Source organism: Corvus brachyrhynchos, unplaced genomic scaffold, assembly GCF_000691975.1.
Source record: "Corvus brachyrhynchos isolate BGI_N302 unplaced genomic scaffold, ASM69197v1 scaffold87, whole genome shotgun sequence".
Lineage (NCBI taxonomy): Eukaryota > Metazoa > Chordata > Aves > Passeriformes > Corvidae > Corvus > Corvus brachyrhynchos.
This window is the reverse complement of record NW_008239767.1, coordinates 4,291,061-4,318,724: the sequence shown is the minus strand read 5'-3', so window position 1 is coordinate 4,318,724 and position 27,664 is coordinate 4,291,061. Positions and strand designations below refer to the sequence as shown.

General features: G+C 39.7%; 2 protein-coding genes across 3 annotated transcripts in view; one reads left to right on the top strand and one right to left on the bottom strand.

Annotated features, from left to right (window-relative positions):
* The first annotated feature begins 594 nt into the window (after window positions 1-594).
* GJB7 (gap junction protein beta 7) lies at window positions 595-12,891 on the top strand. Of its 2 annotated transcripts, none has more exons than XM_017742834.1 (2): window positions 595-730; window positions 6,147-9,105. In XM_017742834.1, the coding sequence occupies exon 2, from the start codon at window positions 6,174-6,176 to the stop codon at window positions 6,966-6,968; it is 795 nt and encodes a 264-aa protein (XP_017598323.1). In that variant the 5' UTR covers window positions 595-730; window positions 6,147-6,173; the 3' UTR covers window positions 6,969-9,105. The 2 variants fall into 2 exon arrangements, with proteins under 2 accessions (XP_017598323.1, XP_008638465.1); XM_008640243.2 differs by lacking the exon at window positions 595-730 and adding an exon at window positions 12,444-12,891 and having other exon boundaries at window positions 3,466-6,868.
* The window catches only part of ZNF292 (zinc finger protein 292), a 29,826-nt gene continuing 11,396 nt past the window's right edge, over window positions 9,235-27,664 (bottom strand). The window contains exons 4-7 of the mRNA XM_008640242.2: window positions 26,822-27,024; window positions 23,936-24,072; window positions 22,608-22,749; window positions 9,235-20,859 (exon numbers count right to left, since the gene is read on the bottom strand). Of these exons, the coding sequence (XP_008638464.1) occupies window positions 13,687-20,859; window positions 22,608-22,749; window positions 23,936-24,072; window positions 26,822-27,024 (7,655 nt within the window). The 3' untranslated portion in view covers window positions 9,235-13,686. The remainder of the gene's footprint in view (window positions 20,860-22,607; window positions 22,750-23,935; window positions 24,073-26,821; window positions 27,025-27,664) is intronic.

The window sequence follows — 27,664 nt, the reverse complement described above, 5'->3', positions numbered from 1 at the left end:
TAAAAGTTGATAATAGTTAATAACAGTGAGAGGTTAGAATCAGTAAGCTAAGGTGGGTGAAAGCAAGGGACTGGGCTAAGACAGACCATGGTTCTTTTCTTAGCTCTGCCTTTGATGTGCTGAGTGATGCTGGATAAACCACATCTGCCCCTTGACAGCACATGTTTGTCTAGGTTGACAATGTTTGTAGGAGAGGATGCCCCTTCCCGTTACATGTTAATGAAGGGTTCATATCAATGAATTTAATTCTAGAGTGTCTACAGTGTCTACTTTTTGTCTGCCCATAAGAGAAGAACAAGATTTTGCCAGTATGTTTACCTCTGCCCTTTGGGGGCCTCCACTTCTCCTGGAAGCATCTGAAGGATGAAATAGGTGGGAAAATTTTGGCTCACATCAGCCTGAGAACCATGGACTCTGCTGTAGTACCAACAACTAGCAGTGGTCATGGCAGAAGTGAACAACTTGGCCAGGACACAGACCCAAGAGGGCTGTGTTTGCTCATGGGCTGTCAGGCTCTACCTGGCTTGTTTTTGAAGAGCCTTAAAAGATGAGTGTCAATACTATATTAATGTTATAGCTATATGTTACTTATTTTATTAAAAGAGGTCAGTTGTCTGAAGAAGGCAAAGTTAATTTTTATGTCCTCTGTTTTCTCTTGCTGACTCTCTCATAAGGACCTGGAGATCACCTTGACACTCTCACCATTGAACAAGAAGCAAGTCATTGCAAGGTTAGTGACTTGTAGCAATAGTTTTTCAGCTCCCTTTGCAGATGTGCAACAGTTTGAACAGCTGGTGCATGTGCAGCTTGGTAATGTGGCTTTGAATCAAGTGATACTGTTCCTTGGTCTTCCCAGGAGGCTTCCTTATCCCTCCTCTAGCGAAGCACTGGAATAGATGCAGCATGCTGAGGGGACTAGTGGAGCTTCCATCAACTTAAGAACAGACTGAACTGCCAGGAACAGTTTCTGCACAACTAAGCCTTTTTTAGGGCCAAAGAACAAAGCAAATCAGTGTTTCTCAGCCTGTGGACCTCACAGTTCTGGTAGTCAGTAAGGAAACAGTAGGGAGTCCATGAAACAGACTCAGCAACCATAAAGTGGATTTACACCTCCTTATATCAACAAACAGAAAAGATAAGGGGAAAAAGCACTTACTAAATGAACACCTGAAGTTAAGCTTCATTATTTGTTTGGTTGTTTGTGGAAACCGTTGTACCCATACTTGTTTTTTCTTTTCCTCATAACACTGGGAGGATCCTTGGTGTTTGGGAAAAAAAAGTGCTGAGATGATGTTTTGATTAAAGTGTAAAAAAAAAAAAAGGAGAGAAAGGACTCTAAAGATTGTTACCAGCTCTGCTTTTTTATGATCCTGTATCCTCTGTGATTTCTACTTCTGTTCTCTTCTTTGTCATTTTTGCCACTACTTACGGCTCTCTTTCTTCCTGTCATAAAAAAAAAAAAAAGAGGATAAGTTGTAGGTGCAGCAAATACTCCGCAGCAATGTTTAGATCAGAGAAAGGAGCTCTTCCATCTCTCAGACTGTGAGGATAATTTAGCTTGCTTATACAGAATTGATAGAGCCGCTGTTCAGAGGCTTGTGTTCTTTCTCTTATTTCTCACTATTCCATCTCAATTTCCCAAAATACTGTGCCTTCTTCCTGTAACTTGCCAGCTTTTTGAGCTCCAGGTTGCCTGCCCTCCTTGTGCCTCTAATATTTAGGATGCTTCTCCACTTCCTCTCCAGTTATTCCATTTGTTCTTGCATTTTCTTACTTCCCTGCCACTGCCTTTCCCCCCACCCTTTTCTTCCACACAAAAATACCTTTTCTGCTTTTAATGTAATTAAATTAGCAGAGCTGATTGAAATCTAGGTGAAGTAATTCCCTGAGCACTGTGTTTTTCAATGGATGCATTACTCAATGCACATTAGCCAGCCTCCTGTAGGCCTCAGTGAATGACAGAAATGAATATTTGATGAATGTATTCAACAACAATAGCATTATTCAAACACTTTACTCAATAAAGTACATTCAGCACACTCAGAAGCTAATGGTGCAATCAGGTTACTCTGTTTGCTCAGCAGAACATGTGCCCAACCCCAAGAGGAAAAACCAAGTCACTGATACATGTGAGGGAAACAGGGGGTGGGAAGTCTCTCCTGTCTCTCTTTGTGCCCCTCATGAGCAGGACAAAGTGTATGTGTGTGCTGGTGGGGGGTGTCTAAATCCCACTAGGGAATAAATGATGTATGTGATGAGGAAGAGAGATTACTTGCTCTATTTCCTGACTGGCAGATTTTGTTTTCATGCTTATCACTTGTACTTCAGCTAGAAATGAGAAAAACAAATCAACATATTTCTCATCTTCAGCTTTTGTTCAGACTGGGCTGTGTTATGTGTGTATTGAGCAGAGGGCTGAAGTAAGTCTAACCTCAAATCCCTGCTTTTCACTTCTTGCTCGATTCAGTGTTTCCTTGAGCACTTGGTGCAAATAATCCATCTTCTACTGTTAAAGACTCAAATGCCTTCTTTGTAATTTCCAGTAGAGGCCAAGTCTCTTTTGTGGTCTTTATGTCCACAGTGCCAAAGAGATCCCCCTTTAACACTTTTGTAACTTTTTTAAAATTTTGAGTGATTTCATTTTTAGCCTCAACAGTGGACATTACCCTGATGCAAATTGATGTCATCTACATTTCCCACAATCTACTCAATTTCTTTAGCCAGCTTCCCTTCTTGACTCCCTCTGTTTCTTTCTGCACAGAATGAACCTCCTCCAGATGCTAAGGCTGAAATCTCTCCTTGGCTACGGGGATTTGGATCACACTTTTCCTCTCTTGTCCTTAGATTAGCCAGAATATAATTTTGCTAAAGCATCATGCCCTGACACCACTCAGCCTCTGCTGCCATGTGTACTGCCATTTCTTGAAGTGTTACAAAACCTCATACCACTGCCATATTTTTCCTACTGCCCAGCTGTCTGCTCACTAGATGATTTCTCTTTTTTTTGTAGCCTGAATCCTCACCTTGCTCTGAATTTCATACAGCCCACTTAATATATGTCTTCTCTAGCCTCAGCTAACTTGACTCATCAGTCTGTGCCTGTGCTGTCACATGAGGTCAATTTTCTCTTGTTTACCTGTTGAGTAACTCCTCATCTTTGAAGTCCATTTTATTTTTTCCATTCCATATGTTCTTTGCAATGCTTCAGTGAATTAATTGTATATTCAAAGGATACAAAAGCATCACATCCACATCTATAGCAACAGTGGTGCATAAAGCAAACATAACCTTTCCAAAGCACATTTGCAGCTCCTTTGAGCAGGGGAGCTGTGCTGGTTACAACCCAAACAATACTACAAAACAGGCTCTGTAGCCCTTTAGGCTTGAAGGTGAAGGTTGTTCTCTACAGCCATTTCTCATTATCAAGTAAAGGCTGCAAGTATAAAAAATATAACCAAAGTTCTGCAGACCTCTGGCTGCAGAAGCACTGCTGGCTGTAAGACCGGCCCTGCAGTCCTTTGATAAATTTCAGTTTCTCTTCAACAGAGCACATAGACCAGGAACCATTTTCAGTTCTGTGGAATCCCTGATGCCTCATTACTAAACATCTAGGCAGTAGAATGTGTTGCTCTCTTTCAAATCAGCTTTGAAGGAATTTCATCCATCCAGTCTTCTGTCTGGTTAGAATTTGCCCCTTGCGCAGGATCTGTTGGAGATTTTAGTCCAATTCTTGATCCCTATTTTCTTTGGTCAGGACTTGTTTTCCTCCTTCATACTGTTCTTCTCAATGTGGGATTGGCAAAGAAAGTGTAAAGTTGTTCTTTTCTAATCCCTCTTGCTGCTCAGTTAAGGAAATAGCAGCTCAGCTTTGGGAAAAAGAGACCTTGAGGTAAATTGCTGAATCTATATTTAGGTATAACCATGGCCTGATTTCCACCAGTGTTGGTTCCCACTGATTTTTGTGCCTTGCTGGTGACCCAGCATATATTTCATTTCTGAAATTCACGTGGAGGCTCAGAACTGGTGTAACTCCAACCATTGATTGATAGGTGACATCAGGCTTTTTACATTAGAAAGGGACGGTGCAGTTATAGTGGCCATCAGCAAAAGCCCCCTTGCAGCTGTATTTGCTTTCCATGGAACGACAAAATTCAAAATTCCCTCCAATAGTCCTTGTGCACATCTTAAAGCCTTAGGAGAGGCCTCTTGAGGTTTTCCTTCAAATCTCCAGAGGACAGCTCATCCAAAAGATGCACACACTCGTGCTAACATTCACTCTTGCTCAGTGAATGCTTTCTTTTCTTGACTGTGATTTATTACATAGTGGTGTCTTCATGCTTGCTGTTCAGCTCCTTTGAGACTGTTGTGACTGTGTGTTACTTATTTAGAAAGCATTAAAGCCCTGAAGCTCATGTCTTCAAAAGTTTGATTTAAACTTCTGCTTGAACTCTGTTTGCAGACATGGAAGACAGGAATAGCTCTTTAATGAAAAAGTAACCACCCTGCCAAACATATTTAAAAGCATAGCAGCATATGTCTGAAAGGATATAAGCTGGTATTTCCCTGTTATCTTTTTTATCTGCAGCATAAAGAAGTAGCTTGGTAACCATTCTTTGCAGTATAAATCAGGAATATATTAATTTCTGCAGCTGTCCCTCAGCTCCTCAAGCTAGTGCTCAACTCTAATAGTAGCAGTGCAGGAATATCCAAATAACCTTGCTTCCCAGCAGAAGTCTGGCCATAGGCTGAGGTCATGAAGGGCTGCAGAACTGAGGGACAGCAAAAGAAGTACTGAGCTTTCCATCTGTGTTGAGCTTGACAGAATCACAGAATCATTTAGGTCGAAAAAGACCTCCAAGATTGAGTCCAGCCTTTGACCAATGTCCACCTTGTCAACTAGACCATGGCACTAAGTGCCCCATCCAGTTGTTTCTTGAACACCTTAAGGGATGGTGACTCCACCATCTCCCTGGGCAGCCTATTCCAATGCCTGAAAACATTTTCCATGAAGCTTTGTGATGCTGTGGCCTGATTACTACTCCAACTTGCCAGTAGATGAACTTGTTCATTACATTAGCAGTACTCACAGCTACAGCAGTGTCAGTGGGATTTGCATGTCCCACTGCAGCCACAGAGGGGTACATTTTCTCTCCTGCTAGGCAGAGCTTGCAGAAGCAGAATATGGGATGAGGACATTAAATGACAGACCACAAAGATCTGGAAACTTCTGATTTTCCTCCTCACCTCGTCTCCCAGCCACTCTGTGTTCTGGGAATACATCCACTTTTTGCTCTTACAGAACAAAGCAGCTTGATACCCTAAAAGACCCACTCAGACCTGGAGATGGGGCCAGGTGCAAAGGTGTACACTCTTGGTGGATACCTCAGGTCTTTTTACCTCAGGTCACTGCCAGTGGCTCCTTAGGTACCGCTTCCAGAAGAAGTGTTCCAGAGTTAGGACAGGGGAAGACTTATGCGGATAAGAAACTGTAACACACACACACACACACACACACACACACACACACACACACACATATATTTTGGAGTAATGATAAGAAATACAACAAATAAAATCCAATGAAGCAGAAAAAGATTTAAAGTACTGCACAAGTTTACCCAAAAGTTAGACCACAGACAAAAAGAAATTAATTTGCATTTTTGTAGTCAACTTATTATGGGACACTTGGCTCCTATACATAAACTTGAAAGTGAAATCTGGCTTGACTGTGTGTAGTATTTGCATAACTGACAGGGCTAAGCTGAGTGTACTTCAGTGGTAGTGTCAGCCTGAACTTGTGAGAGAAAGCTCTACCTGACAGTCAGGAGACCCTTGGGAAGAACAGGCACATTTCTCACAGAGCACAGCTCAACAGAATGATTAGACTTCAGCCTAATTGACAAAATGTATTTAAACAGCAAATAAATTTTGTTCAATAGCCTCAGAATGTATCAGAATTATTAAATTATCAGAAATAAGAACAGCTTGTTGTTCTTATTTAAATGCTTAATAATATTAAATTGCTTCTAAATGCTTAATAATTTTAAATTGTTTCAGCTACTGGTTATATTTCATGTCGAATGAATGTCTCATTTTTCTTCACCCAAGAGGAAGCATCTCTCTGATCTTGTGTTTCTTTGATACAGCATTTCCTTCTTTCCTTGAAGAGAAAAATGAGCTGGGCATTCCTACGTGATCTGCTGAGCGGAGTGAATAAATACTCAACAGGAATTGGAAGAATTTGGGTAGCTGTTGTGTTCATGTTCCGCTTACTGGTTTATGTTGCTGCCGCAGAAAACATCTGGAAACATGAACATGATGAATTTGAGTGCAATATCAAGCAGCCTGGTTGTGAAAATGTCTGCTTTGACCATTTCTTCCCTGTCTCTCAGATCAGACTTTGGGCTTTGCAATTAATCATGGTCTCCACCCCTTCACTCTTGGTTGTCTTTCATGTTGCTTACAGAGAGAACAGAGAGAAACACCACAACCAGAAACTTTACAGAAATCCAGGAAAGATAGATGGTGGATTGCTGTGCACTTACCTAATCAGCCTCATTTTAAAAACAGGACTTGAAATAGTTTTTCTTGTTCTGTTTTATAAGTTGTACAATGGATTCAAAATACCACGTCTTGTGAAATGTGACATAAAACCATGTCCCAATACTGTAGACTGTTATATTTCCAAGCCCACAGAGAAGATGATTTTCCTCTATTTTCTGGTGGCAACTTCATGCCTGTGCATAGTGTTAAATCTAAGTGAACTGAGTTATCTGATTTTCAAATACTCCATAAAATGTTACCTGAAGAGACAGATGAAGAAACAGCAAGGCTCAAAAAGCGATTGCTGCGAATCAGAACTCATCAGGTACAACAGAGCAGCAGCTGCAGGACTATGCCACAACAGCTCATCATCTTTGCCTCTGAATACGCAAGATGAACATGAAAAACATTCCCCGCTGACTTGAAAGAAGGCTGGAGACCACCCTCCCATTACACAAGCTGTTTTTGACAAATTGCTTTTCCAATCAGTGCTTTGCAGAACTGCAAGGATAGTTACATAGGAAATGCTGTTTCTCTATTAGTTCTCCATTAATTGAGCTGATACAATCGGTTACATTATGTATGTCCTACGCAGAATCATCAAGACCTTTTCATGTTGAAACAAGAGATGTAGAAGTCTTGAGAATTCCATGAAGCTTTAATATAAACACAGATGTTTATGATAAATCATGCAGAAACAATTGCTCAAACAGGTGTGTACTGAGTATTACACAGAATTGCTTTGGTACAAGCAAAAAGAGGCTTTTTATATGCAGAGATAAGAACCTGGGATTGATTAAGGCGAACAGCAAGGGGGTGTACAGCATTTGTCAGGTGGGTGGATCAGATCTGGTAACTGCTGAAATGGTAATGGGAAAGTGCTGGCATAGAGTGCTGGTGCCTTGAAGTGAGCTGGACAGTCATGAGTCCATTCCACTGGAGTACCATAAAACATCTCATAAAAGGAAAAAAGAGGACACATCTACTTTAGCCCATGTGATAAAGACAGATTTGGTTATTTAGCTGTTTGTGGAGCACCTCCTTCTGGAATTATTTGAGCCCTTACAGTTGTTAGAGTATTAATCATCAAAACGCATCCTTTAAGAAAGGCACTTGCTCAAACTTGTGCAAGCAGCATGTACAAGGGTATAGAGTTAACTCCTTGTCACCTGCACCAAGCAGCTCCCGTGTCATTAGACTTGTCTTCTGCTCTGTGGTAGTGGCACTTAAGTGCGTTTAATTAACAGATCATTCCCACTTCCCTAGGATCTGAGTAGAGGAATGCAGACTGCATAATATGACGGAACAGTAGCCAGTAGTCCCTAGTATTAAATAGCCTAGAATCTGGTCCCTATAGTAAAGGCTGAAAATATGCTACTCCTTCAATAGATTTCTCTGCTGTAGATGAACACAGGAAATCTAAAAATATGAGGAGCCTCCAGTAGAAACAAAGTAAAAAGGAATCATCTATTCCTTCCTCGTGAATTTCAAATTGTGTCTTAAACACAACACACCTCTGCTCTTTGTTATGTTGTCTGGGCTAACATGAAAGGGACAGAAATTAGCTAAGACATGTATTCTGTTGAACCTAGGCTTCTAAGATAATGGAAGTAGTGCGTTAAAAAACCCCTTAGGGTAGTGTTCTCTTTCTGTTGCTGGAATGAAAGACCTTTGGACATACATCTGGTACTGAGCCTTATCAAAATGCACTATTTAGAGAAATACAACTAAAGTGGAGCTGCCTGAATGCTGAACTAATTTTATTGTTCATGCCAGGATAAGGAGGAAGAAACAGTAGCAAAAGCAGGTTAACTATTTTTTTTCACTCAGACCCCCTCCGGCCCCTCAGCTTTGATTACAAAGCATTACCTTTATGAGCAGCAGGTACAGAGCGAACTTTAGCAACTAATGAACAAGCTGTGAACTTTGATGGTGGTTTTCAAGGTGGGGTTTGTTGTTTGGGGGTTTTTTTCCCCCCTAAAATAACCCTACTTTTGTAAAATATGGAAAGACATTTGCTGCTGCTGAATTTAGCAGCAACAGCAGTCCCTCAGATACCAGCTTGCGGCCAGTTAGTTTTAAATCTTGAGTGATGCCGAGTCAGTGCTTTATATATAGAGACAAGGCGCTTTATACAAGTCAGAACATTTTCTGTTAAACCTCTACATACACAGAATGTGGCTCATGACAGGAATGCAGTCTGAAAGTCTTTTGCAGCTACTGGACAAAACCCACCAAAGGGTGCATGAAGCAAAACCACTGCCCATGAACCCTGTGAAACTGCGACTGCCACAGCTTAAGTAACTGAGAACAAACCCCAAAATTATCTTGGCCCATCTGGACCTTCATGCATCATTTTATTAAGACGAGGGCGACACAATCAAAGAAAAAAAATGCTTCTGAAATATCTGGGGTTTAATAACTGAGGACAGATTTTTTAAGAGCACATAAATGAAAAAATATTTATTCATTGTTTTTAAAGTAAGGTTTATTTGAGAGAAAATGAAGAGAAGCAAACACAGTTTAGCCAACACAGGTTTCTGATAAAACTAGTGCATTAGCTGCTCTCTTAATAAAAAAGTATATTAAGTCAGAGCTTGAAGGGTTTTAGAGCACCCCCTAAAGCTCTGTGGCTGGTCAGAGATTACCACTCAGACCAAAAATTTTCCCATCAAACAAGAACTCTAATTCTTTGGAATGTATATTCAGAGTTTTATTTTTAATTCTATCTTCCAACAGCCAAGAAATGATAAATAAATTCCAAAATCAACATTTTGAGTCTTGGAGGATACTTCAGTTTTAACAAAGCGAGTACCTTACACGAGAAATATTCTGAAAAATTATTATGGACCAACTCCACGTAACCCGACTCACTCGCAGCAAATCACCAAGTAGCCTTCACATCATGTCCTGCAAAATTTGAGTGTTTGACAGGGCTACTATGAAAAGGAAATGAGCATCACTTAACCTGAGAGAACAGAAACAAATTCATCTGCTTTCTGATCCCTTGCTCTTGGCAACCATTTCATCTTTTACTGCCTCCTTCCCTTTCCCCGCTTTTATATGCCTTTGTTCTCCAGTTTAAGTTTCACTCATCCATGCACCCCTGATGGCATTTGCCGTTACATTTTTGGTTCAAATGAGTTTACAGGTTTGGTCCCTAAACTTCTGAGTCACTCAGACAACATTTAAAAAAAATGAACTCAAGTGCTATGTTCCACAAGGATTTAAGCAATTGATAGGAAGCTGATCTGAGCCCATACTGTAGTGGAGAAATAGCATGATCACCACATGGACATTAGTACAAAAATATTTACCTCATTCCTATTCCAAAACATCCCTGCAAACATCGAAAGATCTGTGTCTTACATAGACTCTCATTTTCTTTAAAACCCAAGTAAGCTTCTTGCCTTGGGACAGAAGAGGTTTGAAAAAAAAGACACAGATAAAATATTTCCCTCTTTGCTGATAGTTTCTTCCCTATACTCCCTTCTCCAGTAGCAGTGGCCCCATTTCCCAGCCCTTTAATTGTATCATCTCCATACCAAGGCTCCAGGCAGGGCTGAGAAAGCCATGAGCAGGAGCTTCTCCAGCTCGGGAGCCTAAACCCCAGCATAGCCTGTCCCTGCCCCTGTCCCTCCCTCCTCTGCACACAGATGGGAGCCCCAACCACCTAATTCTTTGGCACAGAAACTAATTGCAACAATTAGCCAACTACTTTCCCCTCACAACAACTGCTTCCAGTGTTATTTGTACAAGCATTGCTCACTTTCTATCCAACAGCCATAGACCAAATGTCCCAGTGTAATGCTCTAGAACCCACAGTCCCCCCATCGTGCTGAGAAGGACCACCCTGAAACATGTGGGGACAAACCTACTACCCTTATTTACACTGAATTAGGGCTCAGAAAATAGCAGATTTCTTTATAAACATAGCTGAGCACCAGAGGCTGACTGTCAATTTAAAGGCGTCTTTCAATCACAAAACCGCCCATAACTCTGCACCCAGATAGACTCTTCAATTTGGTTGCTTCCCCATCAGCAAGAACTGCTGCTTTAGTCAGCACATTCCTGATGGCAACAAGGGGCTTAAAAGAAAGCGCCTTTGCTTGAAAGCTCCACAGTTAATGGGTGACAATTCTAGAAGGCAGAGACCCTCAGGAAGGAGAAAGAAAAGGCAGAAAACAGAGAAGGACTGGGCAGTGGGGCCGACGGCCCCTTGGGGCACCCCCCAGGCTCAAGTGCTGCTGGTGCAGCTGGGCCTGGCCACGTCGGAGCCCCATCCCCGCAGCCCCCAGGGCAGGGGGGTGGCTTCAGGCCCCAGAGAAGCTGCCTATCCAGGCATGCTACGGCTGCTAGGGGGGGAGGCCTTCCGTATTACCCAAGGTAAAACACCTAAATGCAAATACCAGACTCGTTTCCTTGGGAGTTTTTGTAGGTGGCTTCACAAAGCAGACTGCCCTCTGCAGTCTGTGACATTTTAAATCAGACCCTGTCTTTGGTTCCCCATTTTAAGTTCAAAATACTTTTGTTTGTTTTTAAAAAGGAAATAAACCCCATACAAGCTTACCTGTTGGACAGGCTGTCTGTAACCACCTAAAAGGAAGTGTACCGTGAAGTACTAACTATATGGGTACAGCATGTGCTTTAATTGGATTGATTGGAATGAGACAGCATTAAATATTTTATTCTCAGAAATTCAGATCCAAATCAGAAATTACTTCCTGGGTATTTAGGACATTGGATTTTTTAATCCTTTTCTCTTTTTAAAAACAGCATTCTAGTATAGCACTGCGTAGCTTAAATAGTTGTATGCTATTCTCAGTCCAAGAACTGCAAATGATACAGTATCAATCATTGGGAATGTTGAAACTATTCAACTTACACAACACAAATACTCTTCTAAAGACTAACAGTTGCGAGGTCTGTTGACAGGGACTGCAGTGGTTAGGTACAGCTGAAAACAAGAGAATTCAGGCGAGCTCTGTGGATCCTCTCCAGAGGATCTCTGCCCTCTTCTCCCCTGCAGAAGTTCCCTCTACAAGCACCGTGGCTGGTATCCAACAGCAGCTCCATCGAGGGGGACCAGCGGCCTCTGGCAGGTACAACATGGCACTGTGTACTTGTAATGATTAAAATGATCACTCCTAGAGTCAAAATGCAAGGGTTTGTTTTGGTTTTATCATTCTCAGACTGCACCTTTCATTTACTAACGTGGCATAATTATGAGTTTAGTCACTTGGGAGAGATGGAAAGCGAGAGGAGCCGACGGGCTCTGTTCAAATGGAAGCACAGGCTTTCTGCGAAGGTAAGCAATTTAGCACCATGTAGCAAACCAAGGGCTGTGCCCGAGGTGAAATGCTGTTGCCTTTCCGCTGTTTCACACATAATCCTCACTCTTGCAACAAGTCACTTCATTTGGTTGTAGGAAGGTGCCCTCTGCACTGATATTCAGGAAAACTGTCAGAGATTCCAGGTGAATAGCTTACGAGCAATCAAGTGTAGCATTTAATGCAAAGCTTTACACAGCAAGACAAGTTTATAGAAAAAAAAAAAAAATCAAGCCAATCTCACCCAAGATAAAGACTGTTTTATATTACTGAAGGTAGGTCACATCCAGTAATGAGAATAATCCAAGAAAAGTTTTTGGTACCACACAATCCAGCTGGCTGAGTCAAACATAACCACGCATGAAAACCAACACTGAAGATTCCTGGGTACTGACAGCTCCCACCAATGCATTCACACTTTTGGTTACTCAACAAACGGGATACCTGTCATTTCAGTTAGCAGCATACAGAGGAATTGCTCCGATCCCGGGCACTACAAGCAGCACCGCTTCTGAGGCTCGTTCCAGTGTGGAAAAGAGAGGTTGTGAGAGTGGTGCCACGTACAGTCAGCAAGAGGCAGAGGAGCGCAAAGGGAGCCTATGCCACCAACAGAGCACAACCACCGAGTTTAGCTGTAAGATCACAATCTCACTTCCCTTTCAGAAAGTGCCTTGTTTATTTAGTTTTTAATGGTATGGCGTAAGGACTCGTGTATTTTATAGATAGATACCAAACTGGTATTATCAAAATAAACCATCTGTTTTATAAACCCACTATTTACAAAAACGGTTTCTGAAGTTTTTTTGTTTTGTTTTGTTTTTTTAACAAAAATTAAACTATACACCAATCTAAGTTACAGAAACAAAAATAACCTTTATAAGATCACATGTATAAAACAAGAAATGAAATGTGTTTTTATTTAAGGCAATACTGGGCTACTTCACAAATCACCACCTCAAATATATACACTGCTCCACACTACTAATTTTCTATCACATTCACAACGGATTCTTTAATACCAAATATTGTTTTAAATCTTCGATGTAGCAAACTATTTTTATTCACATTTCCATTTTTATTATGGAATCATAAATGCTTTGTATCCAATTAAAAGCAATGAAAAATGTAGCTATAAGAAAACTATTATATTTGTGTTAACTACATATGAATATCATCCATAGATACTGGATGTTAAAATTTACAAAAATGAGAGTGTGTCAGTATGTTTAACCTATGAAATGTGATCTTATCCAGCTTTTCTTCTGTAAATAAATGTCTTATGCAAAATAAACTGGATATGGCAGACTTAGCTAGCTTTAGTTCAAAAGTTCTTAATTTAAAATGATTAAAGGACAGTTTTAAAAACTTGCTCACTTAGTTACAAATTAAAATTCCGAATATAAATGTGTCATTTAATAGTTTAGACTTACAGACTGCTGGTGGCAGCAAATGATTTACAATAATAAATATATACAAAAAAAATGTATCTACAAATAAAGAAAACTGTTATACATGAGAAGTAACCTGGTGAAAGATACCAATCACAGACAACTCACAAAGATTTAGTTTATGGAAAGGACAATCTGATAGAAAGTTGAGGTCTTGATCAAGTATTTACAAAACTGAAGCAATTACTCTGTTCTTTAAGTCCCATAGGGATAAAAAACAAATAAAACATTTACATGACTCATGTCATGTTTTTTGCTAGATTAAATCACTTCAAAATAAAAGAGCTCCACAGTTACTAGCATGCTTGATGGCTTCCTATTCAAAATAAATTCTATTACAGGTCACGGTTAAACACATTAGGTTTTCAGTATTTTGATTCCCCTTCCTCAGTACCCAAAACAATTACTTTTGCAGCTATAACCTCTGGATTATCCTCCCAACGTCCTTCAAGCTTTCTCAAACTGACAACAGGTTTCATTTCCTGAAGCTGCTTCAGCATACACTCAGTGCAGTCTTTAAGAGTCTTGTCTAACACGATCTTTACATTATCACCACATGGAAGCCGTGATGGGTTGGCAAACGGTACAAGGGTTTCAGTTTCAGAACATGACCAAGTGACGTTATCACTTGCTACAGGGGCCTTCTCACTGGCTTTCCGTGAGTTCGAATGGGATCCTTTTTTGGTTCCGCTGCTATGGTAGTCTCTCTCAGAGTTTTTCTTTTGCTTCACAGCAGATTCTTCAAGAAACTTGAGGAACGACACTTCAAAACCCATTGGCTTGAACGAGCTCCAGTCAAAAGTGGCAGGTTGCTCTTCGGCCGTTTGAATGGCGACAGCAGTCTCTTCCTCCTTGTGCAGGCTACTCACGTCACTGGGCAGTGCTTCCTCTGTTTTCTCGGCTCTCTTTCTCTTACTCTGAGATACATTTTTCTCTTTATTTGCTCTTTTCAGGTTGTTTGATTTTTGCTTCTCTGAGGGGCAGGAGCTAGTCTCCTGCAAATCACTATTTACACTGGAAGAGATTTTTGCTTGATTTTCAGGAGTTGAACAATCCTCATTAATTAGTTTAGTAATGAATAGTTCTGTCAGTTCATCCACTTCATCCTTCTCACCTTTTTCAGTTTCCTTTTGTGGTAAGGTAGTTGTGCTTGAATCATTATTGCTCGCTATCAAACTCGGTTCAGGCTCTTTCACATCAGTCTTTTTATCAGTTTCCTCTTGCTCAGAAGAGGCTTCCTTTACTTGGGAGACAGAGTGTTTTTTAGATACAATAAGAAGATTCCTGTGCTGGGAAGTAAATGCTTTGGACAGCTTGTGACATTTATAATGCCTTATTATGTTGCTTTCACTTGTGACTACGGAAGAACATCCCTTTATCATACATGGATACTGAGTTATGAACCTGCTCGTACATTCTGATAAGGCATCATTTCTGGTCTTTATTAAATATACATACTTTCCGCGTTTTAGTGAATAAGCCTTATTTTCCTGAACCTGTATTCCTTTTGAGTTTTTGTTTTCCAAGTTCAAGTTTTTCTTTCGTTTTGTTTTCACTGACAGCCTGTTGCCTTCTTTTCCTGATCTGTTTTTGAGTCCTCTCTGTTTAGACTTCAATGGTTTCTCCTGATTTGCTTTGCTTGAAATGTTTTCCTGGCCTGGTGTCAGTCTCCTGGGTCTTATCAGATGATCTTTATGCCTGTCATTATGTTTGTTAAAAATATGCCTCAGGAGGTTAGACCTGGTAGCATAAATACGGTCACAGCCTTCACAATCACACTTGAACATGCCATCATCTTCTACTTTGTTTGGCTTTATCTTAACACTGTGATCCGTCTCAAGATGCACAACATAGTTTAGATATGCTGTAAACGAACACTTACACTGAGACTGGTCACAAAAAAACCTTCCCACCTCTGGGGCTGATTTCATGTTTCCTATTTGCTCTGGGGTCATGTCATGAAGCTTCATATAATGCTGTATCAAGCTGGTAACTTCCTGGAAGATACGAGAGCAGTCACTCACCTCACACCTGAACTCTCTGACAGCAGGTTTGGTTTCCACCTCCTCACGTTCCTCTTTGCCTTGCTCATTTTCCTCCTCCACTTCAGCAGAGAAGGCAGGGAGGTCTGATTTGTGCACAGCTTGGTAATGAAGAATTAGGTTTTGTTGTATTGTGAAAGCTGCAAAGCAGCCCTGATGGACACACCGGTAAGGTCTGTATGGGCTGTATCTAGTGGGAAACTCCAAAGATTTTGTTACGGGCTTCCTACCATTCCTCTCCTCTTTTTCCTTCCTGTGCTTCCTAGCCTTGCGTACTTTGGCTTGCTCCTGCATACTATCAAAAGATGCTGCATTATGCTGCTCCAGTGGAACAGAAACCACCTGGGGAGGTTTTTCCAGTATTTCAGGAATATTATTTTCTGGTAGAAGTTTTTCCAATACCTTTACAGGCTCTGCAACTTCCTTTATCTGAGTTTCTTTGACCAATGGAGCTACAGTTTTGTTTTCTATTACTAGTGTCTGCACAGTTTTTATTTCAACAGGCTGTGGGACTGTGTTTACAGTTTCATTTTGAGATCTTCTGCCATAAGGCCTCTTAATTTTTAATTTTACCATCTCCTCTGTTGTAAAATGATGTACAAGCTGACAGTGTGCTCGGAGATTAGAGTTTCTTGTGAATGTTTTTGGACAGGTAGCTACAACACATTTGAATGGGGCATACTTTAGTTGATGTTTCTTTATTTCTAGTATCATTTCTGCAGTGTACTGATGGATCTTGCCATAGTGTTTAAATAATGCATCTTTTGTCATAGCACTGTAATTGCAGCCAGGATTCTGACATACAAAAGGCTTATTAACTCTATCACTAAATTGAATGTTACTTGCCTCTGGAGATATCTGGATGAGGGGTTTGTTTTCAACTGATAAAACAGGAACAGCTGGCGCTGGCTTATCTGCTGGAGGACACTGAGAAACAGTCTCAGAGATGGGAACAAGAGAATCATCTTCTAGCTTCAGTTTTTGCAAGCCTTCCAAAATTTCTGATATTTGAGTATCATCCTTTTGAGACATCTCAGACTGAGCAGAGCTACCCTTTGCAGCAGTAACATTCCCTGCGTGCACAGCAAACTGTGTAGTAGTGGGTAGTTTTACACTGTGTGCAGAACTTTCTGAAGAAGCCTGTGCGTTAGTTACTTGCAAGTTCAGTCCTGAAGCAGCAACAGTATCCTGAATTTCAGTTTTCACCTCAAGCATCTGTGAATTCATAGCAGTTTTAATTATTTCCAGGGTTTTTTCAAAGTTCTGCATAACACTGTCTTGTGAAATCTGTTCTTCTGAATTTGCCTGCACACAAGAATTTACAGCCATCATTTGGGAATCCCCATTTTCAGTTTTTACTGTTAAAGGGGGCAGAACTGTATGAGCCTCAAGATTTGTTTTAAAATTCTCTTTGATACTGGCCATGAATAACTGATTGTCAACATTATTGAGTTTCTGCGCAAGGTTTTCCACCACCGTTTGAGAGCCACAATTTGCCAGCAAGTTGGACTGAAAACTTTCTCCCTGTATTTGCATGTTTCCTTCAGTGCTTTTCGTTACAAGTCCCATCACTGCTGCATTATTTACTGCTACTTTCTGTGATGTATTGGGCACAACCAGGGGTGTAGGTGTTTTTCTCTTCCTCTTTGAAGAGCTGGTTCCCTTCTTATTCAAGTTGCTTGATCCCGAATTCTTGGGACTACTTATAACTGAAGCTCGTGAACTGTTCCCTGCAAAGTTTTGTGCTGCTGCAACAGTGTTAGAATATGAGCTAGGACACAAGCCATTTTCAATGGTCTTTAGCATTAAGTCCTCTGTTGCAAAAACAGGCAAACTCTTGCATTCGTTTAGTGGAGGAATTTTGGCATTGAGGGTCCTGTTTTGGTCTGTCAGCAGGGTACTGGGGTTACAGACTGTCTGCAGCAGAGGGGGCGCAGCCGAGCTGGGGAGAACAGCTGTGTTTATCTGAGTTGTACCAGAGACACAACTTGTTGTAACCACACGTGGAAGTACTTCTGTGTTATCAAAGGTACTCGGGATGCCTGCAGTTTCCAAGGCTTGTTTTATAATTTGATTACCTTCCTCATTCCCACTGGTATTAAAGTTAGTCACATTTGCCCGTGGAAACATAGTCTGCAGTGTGGAACGATTTTCAGCTGCAAGTATCTGGAGGAACGATGGATCTTTAAAACACGTCTCTGGATTGAAGGCAGACTCCTGGGGTTGCTGCAAGTTCAATGAATTTGAAGAAAGAATCATACTGGCAAGCAAAGATTGTCCATTAGCCTGCAGAGCTTCTGGAGAAATTTCTGATCCTTCAAGAGGCTTACAATAAGACCTCTTTGATAAGTGACCACCAAGTGATCTAGGATTAGTAAAAACTCTGAAACACCTACTACAGATAAATTTGCCATCTCTAATTATTGCTGGCCACTTTGCCCGCTTGTTATGTTTTGGCTTCCTTTCTTTCCCATTTGAGCCCCTGCCACGATCTTTTTTCACCTTTTCTGAAGCTGGATGTTGAGAACTAGTTTCACTGAAGTTACTTTCATTACTCAATCGTGAGGGAAACATTTGATCAACACTTTCCTCTTTTGGGAAAGCAGAACTAGTGTTTCCTTCTAGTTGCAAAGAAAAGCTATTTGTGTTATTTTCCAGTTGTGAGAAGACTGAATTTGGAGGATTCTCTGCTGATGAAGGAAAGAGAGACATCGGACCATTTTCTGCAGGCAAAGGAAGAAAAGGATCTGAACCACCATCAATATTCAGAGGCATAACTGTTTTTGCCAGATCATCCAACTGGGAAGGTAAGGTTGCAGCAGACAAATTTTCCATTTGTGAACATAAAACACTCTCAGGCTCACTTTTAATACGAGTAGACAAATTTGGATTTATGACACTTTCCACTATAGGCAACATAGGATTCGCCAAATTTTCTACGTGGGTTGGGAAAAGAGTACTTGAGACATGTTGCACTTGACTGGAACAGGTGGGATTCAAATTTGATTTGTTCTGTGCAGTAAAAGCAGCACCACTGGGATTGCCCACTTGTGATGGCATAAGATATACAATCTTCCCATCATTCGGCACATTTTGCAGATTGCTGGATTTTCGTGGTTTCTTATTTTTACGCTGCATTTTAAAAGCAGCATATTCATCAGGGTGTGCTGCCTTCATGTGTTTGCCAATGCTCTGTGATGAATTGTATGTTCGAGTACACCCCTCAACCTGACAATTAAATTTCTGAATTGGGGCTGCTGGTGACACAGCTGGAACTAAAGAGCTATTTATGTTAGGCTGTGATGGAATAAACGTAATACTTTCTAAAGTTTTTAAAGGCAGGTTATATAGATTAGCTGCAGCTTTAATACTGTCTTCAATTTCAAGTTTGGAAATGGGTACACCGTTTCGATACCCTGTCTGATTCTGCATGCTGAATGGATTTACAATGCTCACTTGTCTTTCTAAGTTTTTTGATTCAAGGGCTTCTGGTTTTAATGTGTCTGAGGTCACAGAAACAGTTTGAATATTCTGAGTCTGACTGAGACAGTCTTCTTCCTTTCTCTCTTGGAAAACTGGAGGACAAGAGTCAACTGATGGGCACAACTGCTGGACCCCAGGTTTAGTAGTATCTACTTTACTGGCAGTAGCAGCCAATTTACCTCTTTTTACAAAGTTATCTCGGATCTTCTGGTTAACAACAGACAGCTTAATGCTGCCTGCTGGAACTGTCTCTTCTGTCTTCACTGAACCCATAGGAGACTGCTCTGAACCAGCATTAGACAGGGAATTGCTTTGCTGCAGTACACTCACTGATGCATTTACACTTTCATTCCCAACTGGTTCTGCTTTGATTTGGGTCCAGACATTTTCTCCTTCAATGAAACTACTTCGGTTTTCAGCTGGAGATGTCAATTCCTCTTTAACTGCAACTCCATCAGTACTTTCATTAGTTTTAGAAGGCAGACTAAGATCAGGCTGATTAGTTTGGTTTTCAGGCTGCTCTTCTTTTTCAGGCTGCTTGTTGTGGTCCTCAACATGCTTTTCCAGTTCATTCTGTGAGCGGTACACCTTCCCACAGCCCGTGACTCTGCAGGTATAGGTATTATAGTGTTGTGCTTCGTGATCATAGAGTAAATAGGCTTCAGAAAACACTCTGCCACATTTGGGAAACATACACTTAGCTCTGAAGACTTGATGCTCTCTCCTATGGGTCAGCAGTTCAGCATAACTGTTAAAGCCAGCCTTACATTTCATCTGTATGCAGATATAAGGCTTGCTGCCACAGTGCATTTGTAAATGATCATTCAGGTGAGTAACACTTACAAAATGTCGTCTACAGTACTGGCAAATCACTTTTTTGCTCTGCATTTCAAGAAAACGTTTAGCTTCTTCATTATCTTTATGGCCCTTTGCATGTGCTATTAGATTTTTAAAATATTTAAAGCCTTTTTGACAAAGTGTTACAGGGCAGGTGAATTCATTAACAGGGGGTGGCTTTTGAACTGGCACTATCTCAGGTATGTAAGGTTTATCTTTGTCATCATTTTCATCATCTGAGCCATCGTTATCATTAAACACAATGAAGTCTGTTGAATAGAGACTGTTCTTCTTGATGGGTCGCTGCTCCTGTTTGGATACAGAATTAGTTTTCTGATTCTCATTGGCAGTTGCTATTTTAGGAGGTCTTCCCAGTCTCCTCAGTGGTTTCATAGCAGCCAATCTCTCTTTGCTAGATTTTTTCACATGCAAAGTTACATGGGGAACAAAGTTTTCTTTAGAATTAAAATTTTGGGCACAAATAGGGCAACTGTAAATTCCATCTTTATAATGTTTTTGTGCATGTCTAACTATTCTATGACCTAGGAATTCTTTGTCGCATAACACACAATACTGCATGTAAGCTTGCCAGTTCCTAAATCTAGCTGATATGAACCCCCTCTCTCTGAGTTTTTTGATTTCTCTCTTTTTCTGCTTTTCATCTCTGATACCCCTAAGAAGGCTCGTAGCCTCATCGATGCCAGCGAGCCCATTCAGAGAAGTGTCTTTACTATCTTCTTGGCCATCCTCAACCTTCTCATAAACTTCACTATCGTTTAGTTCATCTATGGATGACACGATGGATGCCTCCTCTCCCATAAGTGCCAGACACTGACGCTTTAGAGTTTTCCAGTCCCAGAACTCTGGATCAAAAGGCCACTGAGTTTTCAGTACAAGTAAGAGCTCACAGCGCAAAGAATTTGGTATTGGAAGATTTTCTTCATCATACTTCTGGTCAGGCTGATTATATAGCATTTCAACAGCATAATACGCATCCACAGTGGGTTCCAGAAGAAATTCGCTCAGCTGACAAGCACGTTTGACCTCCAAATCATCTGGGAGCAAGCAGGAGATAGTCTTGCAAATAGATATCTTGACATCCGCATTTTCACTGGATTCCAAGCGCAGTGCTTTCACACACAGTTCAATGCAGGTTGCAAGTCCAGCACCATCAATCTGTAAAGCAAGACTAATTTTAGTAAGTCAGCTTATCTAACTCTTTCTATACTTTTAAGTAAAATATGTCATTATTCAATCCTCACTGTCAGAAAAAATACACCTGGGGTTCACAGTAATACTTTTTACCTTAAGAAACATAATGGATTTTCTTCAGATGCTATTGCTTAAGTTGCATAATTTGTCTTCATGCTACTAAAAAAATGTGGAAGTTTACATACAACTAAAAAGACAAATTAATTGTCTGTTCTGTCTAGTTTGAGGACTGTGGGACTGTATGTTAGAGATGTTTGGTTTATATTAGAGCAATATTGAGCCTTTTCCTTGGAATAAAGCCTGTCAGTTGTGCCACAGGTATTTGAGATGAGCTCCTATGAAACATCAGCTTAACACTGGGTAGATTTCAAACAGTAAAAATTGCTGCAGTTAAAGAAAAACGTGATCTTCAGAAAGATCTGTAATTCGGAGATCAGTTAAGGTAAAAGGTTATTATTTAAAAACATGTCACCTCAAAGTCAACTGACGTCAACTGAACACACGGCTTCAGTCCAACTGAAAGCAGTAAGTATAGTTAAGTTTCGTTAAATGTTCCATCATTTGAATGTTCTAAAGGTCATGTGGTCTTTACTCATTCATACCCTAAGGCAACACCATTTACATTTACATCCACCTTACAAGCTCTTTGTGCTGCCAGGGATGCACAAGAGAGGCTGCGGCATACATGAGAATAAAGTCCAGCAAATTTATGAATGTACAAGTCTACTACCTGCATGGTCTCCAATTTCTGCCAACAATTACATGATCAAATGCTCACTGGAGAAAAATCAATATGGCATGGAGCAGGCAGAGATCTTAATGTCACAAGACTCTGTGAAAGTTATTTTCCTCCCCCTCTCTTAATTCCAATCCTATTTCAGGTCTTTCGGGGGGGATTGGAGTGAGGAAGAATCTTTAAATTTAGAAGCCCATGATGAGCCATACAAGAACATTGAAAAAGGAAAACAGGAATTTTTATGCTTAGAATGAATATCCCAACTTACAGAAATCTTCGTAAGAGCTCAATTTAGCTATCAGTATTAAATATTGCAACTCCTAAAGAAACTAACAAAATTAGATGACAAGGTTAGCTGGGAGAGATGAGCAGGGTTTTAAACAACATTGGATCTAAGCCCACAAATGACAAGTATTTCATTTATCAAAATAAACTGCATTCCTAAGTGGCAATTCAAAAGGTTTTGGGTTATTATTTTGGGGTTTTTTTGGTATAGTTTCTTTTTTATTTTCTAAACTTCCTGTAATTTTCCTTTTCTTTTATATTAATATACACCTTTCATTTCCTTTCTTCATAAGCCTATCCTCTCAATTTTCTGTAATTTTTGAAATATGGAAAATAATGGCGAGGAATGTTAGGGCCTGCTTACAGAAAATACCACATTTAGAGGACATGGGCAAACCTAGAGGTTATAACCTCACCTTTAGTGTTTTCTTCATCTCAGTTGTGGCATCCAGCTTTTCTGTTTAACCCCACTCTTTTTTTCCAAAGGAACCAAAGTTTTAATGATTCAAAATGAATCAACTAATAATGTACCTGCAAGAAGGAAGTTGCTATCGCCTTTCCTAAAACCAGTCAGGATTGCCCCAAAACTGATGCTACACAGAAAGACAGGATGTCGAAGAAGCTTTCATAAATTTTCCTGATTACATTTCCATTAAAAGTGCCAAAAATATTCTTTCAGGAGTATCCTTACCTCTGAATTAATAACTTTAATCAAGAAGAAAATGTGATAAACAGTCTTAGTTAACACAGAAAGTTGACGACATCTCTCTAGATACACTTGAATAGAAGGCTCTACCCTTTGCTGCAGTTTACTCCAGAAAAGAGTCAGTTCCCTAGAACAAGAGAACAATATTTCAGGGCCATCAATGCAACCACTAATCTGATCATAAGAAATGCAAGGCTAAGAACAGCTTCCATTTTGTCTTTGGGAGAGGAAAAAATCTGAAATTTATTCACACCTTATCTTAGAGAGAAAAGCTTTTATTAAAATACCCACACTATTAAGTATCTAAATTTCAAAATTATGACAATGACTCAATTCCAGAAGGACAGTTCAGAATAAAACCAGTATTATCACAATTTATGCTACATATTTACTCACAATGCGGTCTTGGAAAAAAGAAAGTCTTGCACAGTAGTTTACTATTCACAGACTGGAACTGTACACTTCTGAACTCTTAGTAATTACTAACAGCTATAGAAAATTGGCTTTTCTCTGTGGTAGATACCACTTTTTCTAAAGCTGCTCTGCTTTAAGAGCTGAATATGACTGTTATTTAGTGAGAAATTAACCCCCAAAGCCAAACAGTATCACAGTATCAACATTATCTCACTTGTTCATTTGTCCTTAGGTGAGAATAACCAAGAGTACTAGTACCTTGTGGAATGCTGTAACCCCCAAAACTTTAGCAGAATCTCTTAAAGCAAAATCCTGCATTACCAGTTTTCTCCTGCTGCCGCACATAAAACAGAGATGCACAAAGCAAATTCTTCAGGAATTGTACAGGTTTGCTAGTTAGCAGAAGGAAATTCAAACCCTAACAGCTCAAATATCTGCCAACAAAGACCAGTTATTTGTTCCCACATTAATGAAAGCAAGCCCTAAACAGTATCTTCATCTACCTTATTACTGTGGTTATAGTAGTAGTAGTAAAGAGCTGCTTCCTTTGTAAGTTTGTTAGAAAAAGAAACACTGTGTTATTCCAGGACAGAAGGAACAGTACTTACACATTAAATGCTGACATAATGCTGACCAGTTGCCTGCAGATATTAAATTTCTTATTTCTACAGAAAAATTATTGACCAGCTATTGGTATTTACCTCATCATACAAACAACCTTCAAATTCATGTAATGGATGCTTATCTTGCAAATTCCACTTCTTTTCATTTTTAGCTTTCCAAGAGTCTTATCTCCTTTCTGTTTAGCTCACAGATTTTATCAGCTAAAGAAAGTTAACTTACGGCTTATGTATCTTCCCCAGACTAAGTTTTTGTTCTCAGATGAGATTCAAACTCACCAGGCACAGTACATCTCCCCTTGCTGCAGCTGGCGAGACAGAAATGCTGCACACAGGATCAGAGCACTTTTTTCATCTCCATCAGATTCAAGGTTACAGATCATTTCTAGAGCATCTTTGCAATCTACTTCTGCAATCTAGAAGGGAAGAAAGAGAAGCAGAACCAGACTAAGAAAGTGGTTTCATTTTCAGACATACAGTCACATTAGCCTTTGCAAGAAGACAACAATTCAGAACTTTAATTTAACAGTTGGATAGAGATGAGCTTGAAAGCAAATCAGTACATTTCTAGGCAGCATCAAAACTCATTATGCCACCAGACTGTTTTATTAAAGTGAATATAAACTTGTTTCTTCGACATATGAGTTATTTGTATCTAGTGTCCCAGTCACCTAAGAATTTTATAGTACATTAATTATTCATATATATCACATACATATGATAATAGTGATATGCAGACTTACAACTTTAAATTACAGCTTAACACAAAAAAGAAAATTACCTGGAATTTTAATTCAGTTTTCTTGTCACTGATGTTACTACTGCTTTAATACAACAAGCTGGGTGCTTAATGAATCTGAGGTTTAACATGAATGTTCTAGTACTTTTTAAAAAATGGAAGATATGAAGAAAAGGAAAGCTGTACAGTAAGAAGCAGGTCACCTGAATGCTGTTCTAGAAGAACACTACAGTCTGTACAACAGAATTTATTTGTTCAAATACCAATGGAAGTACTTAGTTTTGTGGCAAATCAAAGGAAAAATCAGTTGCTCAGTACTCCTAGACAGCTGTACTGAATCACTGCACTTGCTGTAACTACTACTGTCTACTTTGATTCTCAGCAGACTGGTTTGATTACATCAATTAGTGCATCTGGCAGGACATGCTGGTACTTATTCTTTGACACCAGCAGTTGAAGAATAGCTTGACTATGACAACAGCACTGTTGGAAGTCTCTCTTGAAGAATCACAAGACCACCCAAAGCAAGAGACAGAAGTGCTCACCCAAACACCCAGCTGGTCTGGCACTCCGGGTGAGGCGGCAGCACAGCTGGGTTGGGCACCACGGTCTCCAGCGATCAAACTACAATTCTGAATAGCACAACTACTTATTTTTACACCTCTAAATTGACACTTTGTAAATATACCAACAGCCTTTCACTGAATGTCATTTGAGGTTTAATAGCCTCAAAGTCATCTTCTAAAGAAAACTATACTTCTCAAACGTGGAACAGTGTAACTGTAATAGCAATTTAGACTGAAGTTCTCCTTTGCTCAGTGCCCCATCTCAGACAAGGACTATCAATTAAAAGCTTAAAGGGAACTTTTTTTCCATAAAAAGCTTTTCCAGCCTCTCCCACTTCCTAATGGACCCTGTTTCCAGCAAAGGTTTGTGTAAGTCCAGCCATCAAGTTTGTCAGTCTAGCATTTCACATACTGCAGGTCTGAATTCTTCATATTATTGAAGGAAACTATTAGACTAATCCAAGCTGAAAATGAGCTCAAATGTTACTTTCCTGCCTATTCTGAATGGATATAAAAATTTCCACGCCAATAATATACTTCTTTTTTTCCTCTATTTTCTTACTGTTCTCACACTACAAAATGACTGTCCTCCTCAGTTCCTAAGTCCACCTTGACATGCTAAAACTTACCTGCCTTCTCTTGGTAATACATCATCTTTCCAAAATGGTTAGCAATACTGCAAAGAGTGCTGCAGCTGAAGCTGCAAATCTAAGCAATCTGAAGCTCAGAAATACCTGAATTAGGTTCTCTCTGATAACCCAGTCTGAACTTATCTGTACGTTATGGCATCCAAAGAAACAAGCCTAACCCATTCCTTTTGTCCAGGGGATTCACGGTTCATTCATTGAATGAGCCCATTCTGTGGGGGGGCTGAGTAATGAAGGAAGCCTATTTGCAGGGTCATAAATTCCAAGTTCCATTGTATGTCTCCAGCAAACAAAGATAAGATTGCACAGCCCTGTCAGCCCCTCCTGAGCCTGTTCTGACAGGGTCTGCGGCAGCCAGAGCTGGGAAACCAAGACTGATCCAATTCTACTGAGTATCTGAAGAACATCCTTGGTGAGAAGCTGTCATCTTAGAATTTAGTCTACACCTAGGGTAGGAAACTTTTCCAGCTCTAACCAGTGCACAGCTCTTACCCTTTAGGTTCAATTGCAATAGGCTTAATATTTAACATAAAAAGATGACAGCAACAAAAAGACAGCAGAGAGACACAGGCAGACAAGAGAAGTGACATTTGCAGTTAGTTTTCCTTCAAGAAGGAAAAAAAGCTCAGCTAAAACTCTGGAGTGGGATGAGAAATTAAGATGCCACCTGAAAGAATACAAAAGAGCAAAGCTGCCATCTCCTCTCTGACTTCTGTATTTAAATTAGAAGGATTTTATATTACAAACCAGATCAAATACCTGATTTCACCTTCAGTTGCACCCAGGCATTTGGGTTAAGTTACATTTATTCTTTGAACTGCAAGTGGCATCTAAAGGGCCCCATTCTATGTACTAGGTATGCATGAAAAGCAATATAGTTAAAGTAATAAGAATGGGAAAATGATTAACTTCACTTTACTAATGAGATCTGAGGCAGAGTTTTAAAATACTTCACACAAAATCAAACACAAAGTTGTGGCACAGCCAGAAAATGCCCACTAATGACCTAGTAAGACACTTTCATCAGTGTTTTGAGTCATTACTACTCAGCTTAAAAGTAACTTGAATGAAAAGAAAAAAAAGAATACCAAAAATATTTTAGATCATATTTTAAAAGAAAAACCTCTTTTACAGAACACCAGCTTATGATTAGTGACTTTACTATCATTAAAGAAAAAAGTCTAAGAAAAAAAATTCTTCATTATTTACTTACTTCTTCCATTAGCTTTTCATTTGGTGATCCTGAACAAAGACAGACCAGGTAGGTTTGTTTGAAATTGCCTTTTGCACTGATTTCTGGATGGTCAGAGCAGAGTTTTGCCAGGGCAGTAGCTTGTGTTAATTCCTTTGCTTTCATTAGGTGCTTAATACGCATATCCAGCAGGACAGGGCCTTCTGATACTAAAAATTCATTCACTTCAAAAAAAAAAAAGCCAAAACATTATATGCATGTTACAGAGCTAACAGATGGCATTTACTCAGTCATGGTTGACTCCTAAAATTTACACAAATCAAAATAGATACAAAAGATACGAAGCAAAGATGAGGAAAAGCTTCTTGGTGAACTGTACTTCTTTATCATAAAAGCTCCCTGTCACAGACCTTTTATATACTTGCAGGTTTTAATTAATTCTAATTTCTTGGCAAAACAGCTGCACACGAAACAGACTGAGAGACCATATAAATATTAAAATATTTAGATACCATTTAATTATAGTTCTACAGAAAGACAACACAAAGCCACTGCTCTCACATCCTTTGAACATTTGCGCTATGCCTTCGCTAACAGTTGCCTTTTAAAGATCTTGCTATTAAAAGATTTATGTGACAAGTACAGAAGTTTCTGAACCTGTTTTTATTGGTGTGAAATGTTTCGTATTATACACACATAGTATACAGTCAAACACTTTAAAGTTCTTCAACCAAATAAGTTTCCTTATTTGAAAAAAGAGGCTTATCTTGTATACATTTGACTGTGCATAGTCTAAAACTCAAAAGAGATGGGTATTGAACTGTATTTTTCAGATATGCTCCCACCAGAGTTAAACTGTGTAGT